This window comes from Aplidium turbinatum, chromosome 15, assembly GCF_918807975.1.
Source record: "Aplidium turbinatum chromosome 15, kaAplTurb1.1, whole genome shotgun sequence".
In the NCBI taxonomy this organism is placed as follows: domain Eukaryota; kingdom Metazoa; phylum Chordata; class Ascidiacea; order Aplousobranchia; family Polyclinidae; genus Aplidium; species Aplidium turbinatum.
In genome coordinates this window covers 13,811,604-13,827,710 of record NC_137486.1, presented here as the reverse complement: position 1 = coordinate 13,827,710, position 16,107 = coordinate 13,811,604, and the positions used below count along the sequence as shown (strand labels likewise).

Sequence of the window (16,107 nt, the reverse complement as noted above, 5' to 3'; positions counted from 1 at the left end):
TTTTTGGAATGCATCCTGACTTTTGACTTTGAAGGTAGGGTGACCATGTGATCATATTCATAGTCAAGATGTCTTTCAGATTCTAGCTGCGGTGTCAAGTACAGTACTTTGCAGTGGCGTAGCCAGGGGCGGGGTAGCCTACAACTCCCCTTTGGCACGCATGTGACGTTACGATATTGAGAATGATGCTTTCAGTCTCTATGTCTCTAAAACAAAGTTTGCCTAATTTTAAACGAAACTGCATTAAAAGAGCGAGTTTTGCAAATACTAAACATTCAAATATCTCAGCCAGGAATTAGCAACAAGAAAACATAGACTTAGCTTTATTACCGAAAAATGCCCAAGAAAACATGATCTTATTCTTTTGCTATGCCACCAGACAGCACCATTTTACAGGACTATTTATACCCACATTTTTTTTGAAAATGCTCTCAGAATGCACCAAATTTAAAGTAATTTTTCAAAATTTTCTGGGGAGGGCGGAGGCCCCCCAGACCCCCCCGCCGCTGGGTGTCGCCTTTGGAGAAGAGGCCGGCAGGCGAAGCCCGGCGGCCGTCAAAACCCCCTCTTTCAAAATTCCTGGCTAAGCTACTGGTACTTTGCTTTCTTATTTCGGACGTTCTGTTAATAAACTGAGTAGTTGTTTTAGGCCTTATTTTACACTATATAGTGTAAATATAACCAAATAATAGCGTTGCCGGATAAAGAATTCTGCCGTAATTTGAGAAAAGCTTAAAGCTGTTGAAAACAAAAACTTGCATTTTAGAAAAAATTTTAGTTCTGGGTAAAGATCAAAACCCTAACCTTATTCCTAAGTCTTACCTTAACTCTTACTAACTTTAATCCTAACTCTGACAACACCTGATAGTAACTATGGCAACAAGTGGGTAAAAATAGCCACAGTGTTAATGTAAAAGTAAGTCGAAACACGGTTAAGATCGGGTAAAAAATGTGGTAATCTGAGGACAAATGTGGTAATACAAGTGGTAATCTAGCTTTGTAAAAGTGGAAGCACTGTACATGTATCAACTTCGGCGACGACAGAATATTTTGCTTCGAGAATAAACGTATGTGTTGCTTGAAACCGAACCGAACCAGGTAGAAAAATCCTTCGTTTTTAAACTGATTCAACGTCGGCCTACGTTCAATCAACGTGAAAAGTAAAGAATTTGTTAGCTGGAAAACAGCTCTTAGGAAAAAGAGTTACAAAGGTCTCGACCGGTGTTCAAGAAAGTGGTTTCTTGTTGACGTGGTGGCAACAAGAGGGGAATCCCCGGCGTTTTGCCCATTCACAAAACTGTCTGGAAAATCGGGGAGGACGGTTTCAGGAAGAACTTGTTCGGGGAGTGGAGCCAATACGACCAGTTCTGGAATAGAAAAAAGTGTTATTGTTAAATTTAAAACAGTTGTGGATAAAACTAGTGGACGCTTAAGCAAAAAAATTAATTGAAACACGAGGAAAATTTGTGCGCGCTATATCAAATTTCATTCGTTAACAAATAACTAGCCTCACTTATATAACAATTCCACCGATATCAAAAACGGCAGCAACACGCGCGGAAGACCTACATCCAATTTCAGGCCGTTTCCCATGGAAGGTTTGGTAAGCTGCTGTGATACTTTCACGAGTTCTTACAAGTTGTCTTTTATCGCAAAAATATATCAACGTAAGTTTTTCAAGCAAACGACGTCATTTTCGATGCTCACCTTCAAGGACAAACGGGTTGCATCTGCGAGCGACATCCTGCGACAATCTTTCACGTCCGACACACCGCAAGGCGTCGCACAGAGATGGAATAGCGTCCTGGTTGAAGGCGTGGTTTTCTGAACTCCATTGACGAAGCATCTCAATTCCAGCCTGTTCGGGATGACCCTTGTGATCCTTAAAAAGGCTTTCAACCCTGGTAAATAAAAATCGCACACACTGATAAGGAGGGAGGAAGGAAGTTTTCTTAGAAAGGCACTAGATCTAAAGGTGGATGGGAAGAGGAAACGCGGTCGTCCAAGAAGAACGTGGAAACAACAAGTGAAGGATGAATTTAAAAAAGTCGGACTGAAGGAGGAAGATGCAAGGGACAGGGTGAAATGGAGAAAAGGGATTAAAACAATTGCTGCGCGGAAACAATCGGCCACCCCCACTAGTGGGGAACAAACCGACGATGGATTATGATTATGATGAACAATGACCACCTGTTAAAACGCACAAACTTACTAAGTTTTCAAATTGTGACCAACACCTCAGAGACGAAACAGACAGTTACTAAATTTCGTCTTCCATGTATGAAACCAAAATTGTCACAAGACATATGTCAGCTACTTCGGCTCTCTTAGAAGCACACGAATGCGGTGTGGCTGAAAGAAGTGCTGACCATGTCATCCTTTGAATATGCCGAAAGATACTATACATATAAAGATATATACAGTAGAATCACCGTGCTTAGCTACAATGACCTGGCTTTCCACAACCGTGAACTTTAAAAAAAAATGCTCAGCCAAAAACGTTTGCTATTTTGCTTATATAATGTTAAATGTTGTGATGTTGCTCAAGCACGTCTGTTTAGTGTTTATGGTTAAAAAAGTCACATCTCTACTCAAATTGTTTCAGAAATCTGTCTTGTACGAAAGACGAAAAGATACAAAGCTTGCCTATAAATTTAAACAAATTCATAAACTTCAAAGTGACAGTACGCTTTGGTTCAAGTTTGAACAAGGATAGACGGCATGTACTCACTTAGGCTTGGATATGTCAAGCTGAAATGCAAGTTCCTTTAGTTCTGCCAAGTCCAGATCGCGACAGATCAAGTGCAAGATTTCGTTGTTGATCTGCGACTTGTCCAGGACCACGTCGTTGGAGGCCGCCTTGGGAGTCTTCGAATGGCGCTTTCTTAGCTTCAAGGGCAAAGAGGCAAGAAGACTGTAATAAAAACATTATGTTGACATGCTTGTTACATTGATTCAACGCCTACCGACGTTGGATCAACGTAACAAGAACACATTTGCTCGCTGGGTAATAACCATAAAGCATGTGAAATGAAGAACCTCGCCAAAGATGAGTTTAACAGTTGAGCTAACCACTTACTTCTTTTCTAGTTCCTGTAAAGATTCGCTTTGACTCGGAAGTTGGTCGCTGAAGGCGCGGTTCTCCATCACCAGCACACTGCTCTCGCTGGACAACGGAAGACGATGGTTAGAAGCAGCGGACGAAGTTGCTTCGTTTTCGCTCGATTCGTGTCTCAAAGAAAACTCAAATGAACCAACAAAATGCTCGCTGGTGTTGGCGGCGCATGACGTACCTGGTTGAAATTGAAATATGTTATGTAACAGCGCACTGGGGCTTCCAGGCAGCAACCGGAAACATTTTGATCGAACACATAAAAAGACTAGAGGTTTCGTCACACAAGTGTGGCTTCGATTTATTATAAAGCTTTGGGCACACTGACGAAGCCACACTTGTGTGGCGAAAGCTCTGCAATAAACTTATTTTCGTCAATTTAGTGCGATAATCTATGCTTTTTATCGCACTACGCACCCTTTTGGATCATTGGTAAATTCAAACGAAGATTTTCACGAAAATTTCAGATTTTCACGAAATAAAACTAATAAAAAGGCCTAAAACCTGACATAAAAAGCATTTCAAATAAGCAAACAAGGTTACCTTTGATGGTGAACTGTTCGGAGAAAGGCAACATGGCTGAGTTGAAAATGACATTCCTTGAAACATTGCCACTCGTTTTAATCCCGCCAACCGCTGTAATGGTGATGCAATCGCGTTCATGAACGACCTGTGGTGGAGACAGGTCAGATAGAATTTCAAGTCATTTGTGTAAAGTTTTCTTCATTTGCTTGCACAAGGCAGCAAAAAATGCATTTTTGACATGGTTTTAGGAAAGGCGGGCAAATTTCTCAGCTATGAGCCAACGATGACTGCTTCAGCTTGCAATCTCTATGAATAATTTACGGTGTATACTAAACTTAAACAAAACAACGTATACTTGCTGTGCATTGCGCAATACAACTATACAAGAACTTCAGCTTCAATTTCCGTATAAAATAAAGACAATTATAAAGGCTTTGGCTGGCTTCACGCTGACAAATGTAGCAACACAGACAGCAAATCAACCGTTTTTTACATTGATTAAACGTCTGCAGACGTTCAATCAATGTAGAAACCGGTTGATTTGCTGTCTGGGAAGTGATGATTAGATCGAGTTGTCTATTCTCTCTGTTATTACCTTGGGAGGACTAGGAGGCGCGCCGATGTAGGAATCGTTGTCATGGCTATTCATTCCGGTGTTTTTGGAATGGCGGATGTTGCACGTCACCACAGACATGCGACTCGCTTTTTGATGGACGAGAAAACTGTGAATAAAACAGTGGGAAATGCAAAGTGAAAATGCGAACTGTTAAGCTATCGAAACAGAATCATCAACGATTTAAAAAACTGAAACAGCTGCATGGGATTCTTTCGTAACATTTCTTTATGAATGAGGCTGTTCACCAGGCATTTAGTTAGATAACATGATATGCGTTCTACTGGTGTCGCGTATGCAATTTGATTCTTCAGGACTCATAAGGTTCACTCTCTTCCCGCTCTGCGGTTATTTATGTTTCTTGTTGAATGATGACATTTACACTCTTTTTTCTAGTTTCAAAATCTGCGAACGAAAATTTTTGTTTGGAAGTTGAATTTCATTTTGCATGCTTAGTTAGTTTACAGCAATAATGCAACATGGTCATGTGTTTTGCCATGCTAGACAGGTAGCCACTACCTGATCTAGCCCCCTGAAGAAGTCAGTCGTGTCTGATTGACGAAACGTCGGAATAAAAGCAGATTATCAGCTTATACACCTTGTGATAGTTCAGCTTATACATCTTGTGATAGTTCAGCTTATACATCTTGTGATAGTTCAGCTTAGTTTGGAGCAGAAGAACGCATCATGTTAGTTATCTCTTAATGAACTTGACACTTAAAAACGGAAGTTTTACGTAAAATATACGTAACTTAATCATCTAGCAAAAACAGCGATGAAATTTGACATAAACTCGACTTCGACCAAAAATCGTTTAATTGGAAATTAAGTCGGAAAATGAACAGCTTGTCTTTAAACGAACCAACAAATCCTAGAGATACGAAAAAAACGTAATCAAAGTTACGAGAAAAACCATGAATTGTTTTAACCTTAAACTGGTGGCGGATTGGAGCCTTTCAATTCGATACGGGAACTGAGTCAAGTGGTTCGTCAAACTGTGCGAGAATGATCTCACCGCCACCACGAGGAAGGAACTTCGCATGCTGCTGTTCACCGTGGCCGTGAAAGACACGTGGTGCGGAGAATGACTGGAGATAAGAAATGAATAACTTGTTTAGTTGTTCACAATTTGTGTTATATGACAGAAAACAGAGCTCATGATAGAGAGGATATCACCCAAATATACAGGTACGACATATGACTTTCCAAAATAAACTACCAAAAAAGTTGACAAAAAACTGTTTTTAACTTTCAACAACAAAACAACCTTTTTCATTCCGAGTTTACAACTTTATTTACAGAATTAAAATCGCTTGCATGAAGCAACGACCCCAGATAACAAAATCCGTCATTTTTACATCGATTCAACGTCTGCAGACGTTGAATTAATATAAAAAGGATGGATTTTGCTGTCTGGGACAGGACTTTTTACCTGGCTGCTGAGCTAAGCAACCGTTTCGCTTTCCCGGACACTTGTAGCTGCTTGCATGTCTTTTGTGTGACGTCATCCCACTTCCCTTCCACAACTGAGCACCAACCTCGATTCAATGGCTCGTCTTGTTTCTGCAACAATCATAGGTAGTGGCTGTATTTGGATTACTCAGATAGTCGTAAAAGGCTATAAGTCGCTCTCTTTGCGTTGTTTTAATGTTGTTAAATGTACAAATAAGTGGCAAATGAAAAGGAATCTGATCGCTGAGAACATTTCATGATGTTTTCTTGTCATCAACAGTAAAAGCGCGTATTAACAACTCAGTGAGGTAATCAGTCACTTTGTACATTGATTCAACGTCCGTAGACGATAGGAAATATTTTGGAATGATAGTGTTAACCTTTAATATCGTTGTATTTGCATCGGTTCTCCTCCGGGAAATCTGTCTTTTTTACATTGATTCAACGTCTGCAGAAGTACAAGTTTAGTACAAGCATGAAGGTTAACCTCACCTTCAATACTCTGTAAGAAATATCTCCGCCGTGGCTGGGGTTGTACATGCAGCATGGTAGATGTATCGACGCTGAATAACTGGTGTTTGACGTTGCAATTCCGCTCGTAAAACGCAAAGACAGCTGTCGGCTGCATCCAACAACATAAGGGAAATCTGCACAGTTTGAAACACAAACATCGAATGAGTGTGGTGTGCAAAATATGACATAAATCATGCAAAAAGTATCAGCCATGTTGTTACTGCAGTTACAACGATGCTTACGTCCAGTGGTTGAAGTTTTGGAGAAGTGGAATGCAAGACAAAAAAATCTTCTTGTCCATCTTTAAGTATGCCGTTGTCCTCCCAGACAGCAAAATCCGTTATTTTTACATTCCTTCAACGTCTGCAGACGTTGAACTAAATGTCTCGGATTGTGAAAACACTGTCGCCTGCTTAAAATAGGTGCAGAACTGACGTGCTTCAGACAGTGCCACCACGCGGACGACAAAAAAGTCGTGTTTGAATCTTACTCAGTTCATACCAAACTTTCTCAAATGAAATTAATATTGTCGTTATTCTAAGCCCACACTACAAAAAACACAGACTTTGTCCACTGGAGTTTTAACATGTTAGATTGGAAATAAACCAACCTTCAGTTTGCAACGTCTCGATTGTAGAAGACTTAACATTCTCAGCAACAATTTCCACGGTGCAGTTTTCCGTGTGTGCAGTATCAACGGACACACTTACACTTTGATCCACTGAAGAAATTATCTACAAAGCAAAGAACATAACAGACAATCAAACAGATTTCCAATCATCGTTAAGGTACTTAAACTTATTATCCGGTTTCGGTCTCAAGCACGTGATTACGTTCGCGTTTTGTCGCTTCTACCTTTTACTAGATCTTACCTATGTTTGGCATATTAACTTTTTTGTTGTGGTCAGATATAAAAACAAACTGAACTGAACTAACTTCACACGCCGACCACAATTTGCAATCGCCTACATCTTGTATTTGCGAGGACTAGCCGACAAGCTTAATGCTTTTCACGAGCTGAGAGCAAACCCCGCGCCAAGGAGATAATTAATACCAATTCAGCTGTTATATGAGCTGCTAATAGAAGGTCATTAAATTTAATTTTTAAAGTTACCAGAATTTCTGCAAGTTTACAATTATTTAAAAATCAAAATACCAAAAGAATAATCAAATTTGTGGCATTTTATTTCTTGGCGATAAAAAGTCGCTTCAAGAATAGCGTCTTAATCGTATTTCTTCTCATAAGATATCTCTAATCAGAACAAGAAACAAAACTTCCTAAAGTTGTCTAGAGATATGCAAAGTGAAGATTTAAACGCCTTACTTTTTCACCAGAAACAGTGATCTTTTTTACATCCTCTTTCGGGCACAAGACGACAGCATACATTCCTAGTTCATCTGTTTCAGTAACAGCAAAATGAACCGAGTCACGGTCAATCGAATTATTTTCCATGTAAACCTTTTCAATTCTACTTGAAGTCTCTTCCCAGCTGGAACCCTGACATATACATACAATGTTCTACGTTCAAACAAGAAAAACTTCTACTCTGCGAAAAACTGCCACTTCACTGAGTAAATTTCATCAGCTTATTTAAATTGAACGAACTTTGTGGCAAGAAAATCTATTTCTTTCGAACGATTTTTAAAACGACAGAGCAACCTACTGGCCCGTTAAACTTCTAGCAGTAGAAAGTAGCACTTTCCAATAACCCCATGGTGGTGCATGGAAGGGGTCAATTAAACATCTTGAGCAACAAATCTGCAGATACTTTAACACAAGAAAGCAATTTTGTTATGAAGAAAACGAACATTATGCAATATGCAGTGATTAAGATATTCAGGATATTTAGATTATCAGGTATACGAAGAAAAATGTCTGAAGCCATACCTCGTCATAACTGACTAAGACCTTGATCTCGTTCTCTCGTTCATCGTAAAGATTAACGGCGGATTTTCGAAGAGGAAACTCGACCAAGATAGGTTTCAAAAAGTGGGGGGCTTCCCTATCTGGAGTGCTGCCACATTGTAAGGATACTCCGTCGGCAAGACAGTGGGTGTAAAAATGGATGATGTTGCTGCAGAGCCGATAGGATGTCGGTAACTCTAACACGTCAGGGGAATAACCCATCGCCTGGAGAACAAAAAAGAAAGAAAAATGACATTTTTGAAACTTGTCATCAGTTCATACAATTTAAATCCTCCGTGGTGAAATTGCTACTTTACGTCGAAAAATCGCAACCTAATCACCGTACATCAACGTAAAGCAGAAGGTTCGTCTTCACCGATCCAGGTTCAACGTTAAGCAAACATCCCAGTTTCGTGTTGATCAGCTGACCACTCCGCAGCACGCTGTAGCACATTGTCTGAGGATCCAACTTGTCCTCGCCGAACGTGGTCGGAAAATCGAGCAGTTTCGATGAGGAAGTACCGTCCACTTTTCTGAACAACGTAAAAAACACATCAATCAACAGAAAAACAACAAAAATGTTTAGAAATTTAAAACATGCCAAAGTTTTAACATTTTTATTGCAGTGTGGTGCAAAAAGGAAGCTTTTGGAAAGAAAAGGTTGTTTTTCGTGTGAAGCTACTGTGAAGTACTTACACTTGCTTAGAGGCTGCATCTGGAGTGTCAGAGGAATTGCTTTGCATACTGTTATCTAATGATGACCACACAAACTCGTGACGTATGATATTCGTAGTAGGAAATGGGTGGGGCGTTGTTCCTTAACAAAAGAAAGCAAAAGTTTTAATAATTGGTTAAAAATGAGAACGTGAATAAATACAAGAAATTGTCTGTGTGATGCGATGGTTAGGAATATAGTTTTTTGATCTATGATAAATTTAAACCAGGGCTGCACCATTCCGACTTTTCGATATCTAACTGGCCGACTCAGGCTTCCGTGTTGCCAGATTTTTGAGGTTTACCACATTTTTTAAATTTTAGTCCCTTTAATTTTTTTTAAATTTAACTTCACTTCGGTAGCAATCGATAATGAAACGGCGACTTTCACAAAAACTGACAAGAACAAACACTTCTATTTTCTAGTGAAGTTTTAAAGCGCAATACAGAAAACAAGAAACAATACTTTGAAAAAAGATTGCAAACAAATGTTTTATTTATCGTTTTGTATCAAGTTGGGTTTTTTTATTCACCGTTTTGTATCAAGTTTTTTTTTAAAGATTCCGACTGCATAACCCTGATTTAACCTCATATATGCAATAACTAAGCTTGTATCATAGACTTGTTATACATCAATACAGCTTCAGACAAAACGCTGTTGAAAGCATAACGTGACAATGAACAGTGCAACTTTACGTAAAACGACTGTCATAAATTTGATAACGTGTCGTTGCAAAAATTTATGTGCCGTCGTGATTTCACGCTTGAAATCAGGTTGCAACATTTTTCGGTATAAACTTAAACAAAGGGCAACAAAAAACTTACCAAAAAGATTTAGATTCGGCTGCTGGCCAACTGGATTCATCGAATCGCGGGGTGGAAGCGGTGGGGGCCCAGCGGGGGTATCGACGCCATTCTCGAGTAAGGGGTTGGATTGGTTTACCCGGTTAGACCGGGTGGTCGGAGGAGTGTAAAGGTTGGCCCTCCGTGTGGTTCCGTTCGCACGATTGGCCGAAACATCGATCCGGCGATTGAGAACCGGTGTTCGCTCGCCACTTGAACCTAAAGTAATGGATTCTATTTGAATAAGGTGAATATGTTGGTTGTCTATTGCGCAGTGAAACCGACTCTCACTAAGTTGAACATTCTGTGAATGCATAAACGTAGAAGCAAAGTGATGGATGCAAAAGCATACGTATAATTGATCTGGTATTTATACAAGAACACTGTGGCATCATATCCAATTATCACAGTAAATTTGCTTTTACTAGCGTTGTACGAACGGATAGCAAACATATGTCATAAAACGTGCATGAATATGATGTGTGCTCTCAAGTTTCCTTATTCTCTACAAAACTCAGCATGTCGATAAACTTCACTTTCCAGCCAAGCAGTAAGAAAGTAGCTTCGAAAAAGCAATTAAAGCCGAGGTAAAGCTATTGTTACCGTGAGCGCATTTGTATGCTGTAGGAGTGTAGGTCGCTGCAGCAGATGGGGTGTTTTGACCGGTAGACACTTTAACATACGACAATTTTCCTTATGAATCAGCTGACTGCAGTTATTGTGGCTCTTCTAGCACTCAGCCAGAGTTGATTCTTGCGTTAAACTTTGTTCGGGAATTACAGAAGAAAAAAGAGTAATGGAAGGAATGGAATCGAACCCACGCCATTGAAATGACTACTTCCCGAAACCTCAAACCCTTAAGGTGCGTCTACACGACGACTGTTTTCTTGCTTAAGCTAGCCAAACTTCTTGTTTCTTTAAGTTAATCGCAGTTTGTGCCGCTTACTTTTAAGAAAATGGGCGAGTAAGCGAGCCGTCGAGAAAAAATACGCTCCAGAGCGAAAAACTGGGCGCTTAAGTGAGTTCTCTTGCTTAGAAATGTTTTTCCCGCCAAACTCTCAGGTCTCCTCTCAGCTCAGTATCCAGACAGGGCAGGGCGGTATCGTTAAATGATTTCGTTAAGTTTTGATCCCAACCCGTCCTTATTAATGTTGCGGGCTGAACTGGCGGTGACCGTACTCGAAATAGCCCATAGAAAGCACAATATTTTCCACTTTCAAATCCAAACCAGGATCTCAGCAGAAAACCATTGCCATTGTACACTGGGTAATAAAAATAGCGGAGGAATGATCTTGCTGGTTGTTACCAGTCACCCACGCTGACACGAAATTCTGTTTCCAACATTTCAACCTCACTGAGGTGTCTGAATGCTTCAATAAGCAGTAAATTGCGGGTTTGCATCCTACGCTTTTTGCAGCATTTTTTACACAACTTCTGGGAAGCCATGACTGAAAGACTGCAACAACTTCAAATGGTTAAAGAACAGTCAGTTGCTTGGTCTACTCTGCTGTACTTTAGCGCGAACTGCTATGCTTTGGCGCGAACTTTTTAAAACGTGACGTCATTGGGGATTAGATACTCACGTGACCGCAATTCAAGCGAGCAAAATCTTCGTCGAGGTTGCCAGTGTAGACGAAACGAGCTTAATCACTAGCTTAAGCAAGAATTTCTAAGCAAGAACACTTTCTCGTGTAGACGCACCTTTAGCCCATGCTGATGACGGCGAAACGTTCACTTAATTAACTTTTTATCAGAAATGTTTCGAGAAGAACACTCACGATATCACGTGCATGGGTCACATGACTGCAATCAGCTGATTTCAATCTTGCCTTCTGAGTGGCTAATAGACCTCATTTGCTGCAGTGACCTGCATATTACATATACGCTTACTGTGAGGTGAGTGAGGCGTTGCACTTTCCAGCAAAGCTGTTATCGCTTCCACAGTGGATGTCGATGCGGCTGTTCTTCCTTTGCTGTCGCAGATGGCTGCGTCGGCACCATGGCAGAGTAATAATCGTACAAACTGAGAAGACAAGCGAATATCAAAGTCAAGTGGTAAATAATAAAATATGAAAATGGCGCGAAAACCTGCTCGCCTTCAGATGCGCTTGCGTCTGGGTGCTTGGTAAATGAGCACACAAAATTCGAATCCTATCACAACGGTTATACTTTGTCCACAAAAACTGAGATTTACTTGTTTATGGAAAAATCACAAGCATGGAGCATTAAATGAATAAAAAAATATCAGTGGCCTTTTAAGTACATGTAGCTCCACACGAAGTGAAAATTACATGACTTTTAATTCTTTTTTGTTTCTTCAAAGAAAATTCCTAAAATCTAAAAAAAAAACATTGTTAACTGTAGACAATGGCCAGTGTATCAATCTTAAGAATCTCCTCACTGCAGAGAAATGAAAGTAGAAAATTCTCTTGGATTGCTTCAAAGTTTCCGACCATTACCTCGTCCATTTTGGCCTCGACGGCATTATGTAACGGTGTTCGTCCTTTCTTGACGCATTGAGCGTTTACGTTTGCTCCTTTGTTGAGCAGCAGCTCTACCATTTCTTTGTCATCATCGATTTCTTGAAACCCATACAGGCAAGCTACATGCAACGGGGTGATACCATCTATTCCGCAAGCATTCACTCTTGTAGATTCACAAAGCAGAAGTTTCTGTGCGACAAAAATAGAGTCATAAAGAAACTGTTTGACTGTATGAGACCATCCTAGACAGTAAATCAGTTCGTTTTTTACATTGATTCAACGTTTGCAGCCGTTGAATAACTGTAAAAAACAACTGATTTTCTGTCTGAGCAGTTGTTGAGGATTTGCTGATCTTGTTACTATGGATTTGATTTTAAGTGGGGTGACAAACACACACCACAAAAATGCCCCGATTGTGTTTTCTCTTTCATAAAACAGCTGACATAGGTTACAGTGCATTTAGATCACAATATGGATTTGAAAGTACCGCCAGTAAAAAGAACTGTCAGTGGATAAAGCATGAAATAAAGCTACTAAACGCATATAATTGTTCTGATGATTACAGTTGAATTTCACCGAGGTATACATCACAGCAACAATAAAACTTGTATTCTGAGTTTTCACACCTGGGCTATGTCAAAGTTCTTTTGTAAAACCGCACTGCGGAGAGGACAGATAGCTTTGGTGGAGGAAAGGTTTGTATCAGCACCATGTTGCAGAAGTAATGAAACCAATTCGGTGTACTCCTTTTTGACGGCTTTGTGGAGAGGAGTCAGGCCGTTGGTGTCTTGCCAGTTAATATCACACCTACAACAAATCCAATTTGAATCTAATCAAAAAATAAAGAGCTCAAAAAAATTTTTGGTACTGTTTTCTCCTTTAGTGCTACTAGAAAGTCATTTTTAATCGTACTGAAGATGAAAACTCTGCAGATTTCGAAACGTTTGCTCAATATTAGTATAGTAGCTACATTTTGGGCTATTTAATTTTTGATTAGATTGACCAGGCATTTTAACTTGTTTGCTTGTAAAGCCAAATTTATTTTACTTAAACCACTCAAAAGTGCACAAGCTTCTATAAAAAATCTATTTTTAAAAATTGCTGAATACTTTATGAACATTACTGCACAGTAGGAAGCATGCATACTTTACACATTACACAACCTCTTTACATTTTTATTATACAGAATAGGACTGTTATTACGTTCTGCACATACTGATGTCGGATTAACGCCATTGTTGCTTGAACCTCCTGATTTTCTACAGTGATGTGAAGAGCTGTTTTCCCAGTCGTATCTGCAGTATTCTTGTTAGCACCAGCTTGCACCAATATATCGATGCCCTTGAAAAAAATAGCAAAGATGTCATACATCTAAGGAAAAAAAACCCACAAAGTTCATATACTCAAGATTAGACGTGGTACCAGGTAATAGCGTGCTATTTAACAAGCAGATAGTTCATCACATAAAATTTATGACCTTGTGGTAAGAGCTTTCTATAATTTTTTATTCACGTACATACATGAAGTTTAACAAGGCTTGTGGGGGCTACATTAGTCATATTAAGTACTAAAAATGGTTCTATGGTCTAGTATGTCTGTGCGATGTTTGCGTAATTATGTAGTGATGAAATGGCTGTATTTACATTGTAGTGGTAAAATTCAATGTGATATTGTTTCACAAACATCATTTATTCGATTTTGAAATTACTTCAAACTGAAAAGATGTTTGAGACATTATGACAAAATGACTAGCAAAAAAAAATCGAACAAGAAATTAAAATTTTTCACATACTCCAGTGTTTCCAAGCTGTGCAAGGTAATGTAGTGGGGCTCTTCCATCTTCATCCAGAGCATCTGGATCAACTCCATTATCCAGCAAAGCCATGATCATGTTTGTGTTTCCTGGAATCGCGCATGCAGAATGAAGAGGAGTTCGTAGATGCTTGCCAGGTAAGTTGGTTGATGCACCAGACCTGAAATTTTATGCACACATTCAGGGAAAAATGCATTGAGCCTTGCTGCAACATCGAACACAGCAATAATGTAATGTGAGTTTTTATATTGTACAATACATCAATTGCAAATATGCATTAGTGTTATGTGACACATAAAGTACATTTTCAGTGGCAAGTGGTGAGTCATCTACCATCTCCAAATCAAACAATTATGAAGGACGAAAGAGCAAATAAAACGATAGATGTACAGTATTGCATAAACATTAACCATTATTAAAAATTTTCGTTTAGTGACATTTCATGCAGCAAAATCATGGCTACAATTTTCTAAATGAGTTAAACATCAACAAAAACACCATAAACCTTCTAAAAATCGAAAATACAGTAGGCTACTTGTCTACAACATATATATACCTACCTGATTAAAAGCGAGGCCATGCTGACTAATCCATATGTGGCAGCAATATGCAGTGCTGTCTCCCCATGTGCATTGAGAGCACAAGGGTCAGCCTGATGTCGAAGCAGAGTCTCAACAACTTCTATTAAATTCTGAGATGTTGCCATATGCAAAGGTGTATCTCCTAAATGAACAACAATGACAACAATAGTGTGGTGTGTACCTTACGTCTTGAGTAAAATAATAAATCAGGTTGGTCATGAACATACTTTGTTAAATCAAAAATGCATACCTACCTTGTTAAAAAATATTGACATATTTGTCATATGTAATGTACTATGTTTTTAAATATATACTATAGGCTACCGCTACCACTATAATACAAGTCATAGTACAAGTCTTTGGTTTGTTTTCTACTAAGATTTACTTTGTTTAACTTCTTATTAAAATTGAATTAAAACTTTATAAAAGGTTCATACTTTCACAAGCTCAAGTTGATGTCAGTTAAAAATAGTATGCTGTGACTAAATACAACAAAAACATTCTACTCTATATATATAATTAACTTACCTTCCCGATTGAATGTTGAAGTACTTGCATCGTACTGAAGCAAAACTTCAACCAGTGACAGACAATTATTTTCTATTGCGGTGAATAATGGAAGCACCAGCTTGCGACTGTGAATGAATAACTTATTGTTAGGACTGACTGCTCCACATAACAGTAGCTCCCTTGCAGCACTTTCATTGCCATCTGAAAATAAAAACTTTTTTAAAGTTATGTTTTGGTAGGAATTAAAATATGAAGTGACTATTTTTCCATGCTAGTTGCCATAGTTGAGATCAAAAAGCATTGTTTGGTGGCAGGTGTTGCCAGAGTTAGGATTACGGTTGAGGTAAGAGTAAATGTTATTTTCTCTACTTTTTTCTCTATTCTCTTTCTCTATCCAGGACTGCAAAATTTTCCAAATAACAAGTTTTTATCTTCAACGGCTTTAAACTTTTCTCAAATTAGTGGAAAGAATTCCTTATCTTGCAACACTTGTATAAAAAAATAGCCACAGTGATTAAAGTATTGTGCATTGTAATAAAATCTTTTGTTGCTGATGAAAACAACACAAAATGTTGCAGCTTAAAACATAAAGTACTGGTATCAGGCATTTGAATACGGTAACTTCTGAACAAGGTGAGCTTAGTACAAGTAGGGATTTGAAATTTTTCACAAAATTTATTGTTTAATACAATGGAACACTTCTTATTGAAACTGAGCTAAAGTGTAAAGTACATTTAAAAGGCATGCGATAACCCAATTAGTGACACTTACTGACAATAGCATTATGCAATTGGATGCATAACATCTTTTCTTGTCCTTTACTGCTTGTTCCGCCCATGGCTATGTTTTATACAGAAATTGGTAATAATCAATAGCAGAAAGACATTATGATGTGAAAATTCCCATAATTTTTTTGGAAAATGATTTATACTACATCATTGTTTTTCATGCACGACTATTGCAAAAAGCCAGTATTATATTATGCAAAAAGCCAAAAACCTAACATAATATATATTTTTACAGTAGAAAATGACAAAATGAT

The 16,107-nt window shown here is 38.7% G+C and overlaps 1 protein-coding gene across 1 annotated transcript; it reads right to left on the bottom strand.

The window, feature by feature from the left end:
- Positions 1 to 1,017: 1,017 nt before the first annotated feature.
- On the bottom strand, positions 1,018 to 15,903 carry LOC145784212 (uncharacterized). The gene is made up of 23 exons (XM_082595992.1): positions 15,837 to 15,903; positions 15,084 to 15,266; positions 14,535 to 14,697; positions 13,954 to 14,134; positions 13,378 to 13,502; positions 12,788 to 12,968; positions 12,138 to 12,350; positions 11,569 to 11,701; positions 9,661 to 9,897; positions 8,818 to 8,938; positions 8,468 to 8,654; positions 8,104 to 8,346; positions 7,540 to 7,713; positions 6,826 to 6,949; positions 6,195 to 6,349; positions 5,683 to 5,813; positions 5,180 to 5,338; positions 4,233 to 4,359; positions 3,656 to 3,782; positions 3,080 to 3,293; positions 2,732 to 2,914; positions 1,708 to 1,901; positions 1,018 to 1,367 (listed from the first exon to the last, which is right to left on the bottom strand). Exons 1-23 carry the CDS (start codon positions 15,901 to 15,903, stop codon positions 1,204 to 1,206), a joined length of 3,786 nt encoding a protein of 1,261 aa, XP_082452118.1. The 3' UTR covers positions 1,018 to 1,203.
- Between the last annotated feature and the right edge of the window lie 204 nt (positions 15,904 to 16,107).

Coding starts and splice junctions, on each gene's coding strand:
- LOC145784212 (XM_082595992.1), bottom strand. CDS start 15,903: ATGGGCGGAACAAGCAGTAAAGGACAAGAAAAGATGTTATGCATCCAA. Junction 14,135..14,534: donor ATGGCCTCGCTTTTAATCAG/GTAGGTATATAT, acceptor ATAAAATTTCAG/GTCTGGTGCATCAACCAACT. Junction 2,915..3,079: donor TTACAGGAACTAGAAAAGAA/GTAAGTGGTTAG, acceptor TTTTTATTACAG/TCTTCTTGCCTCTTTGCCCT.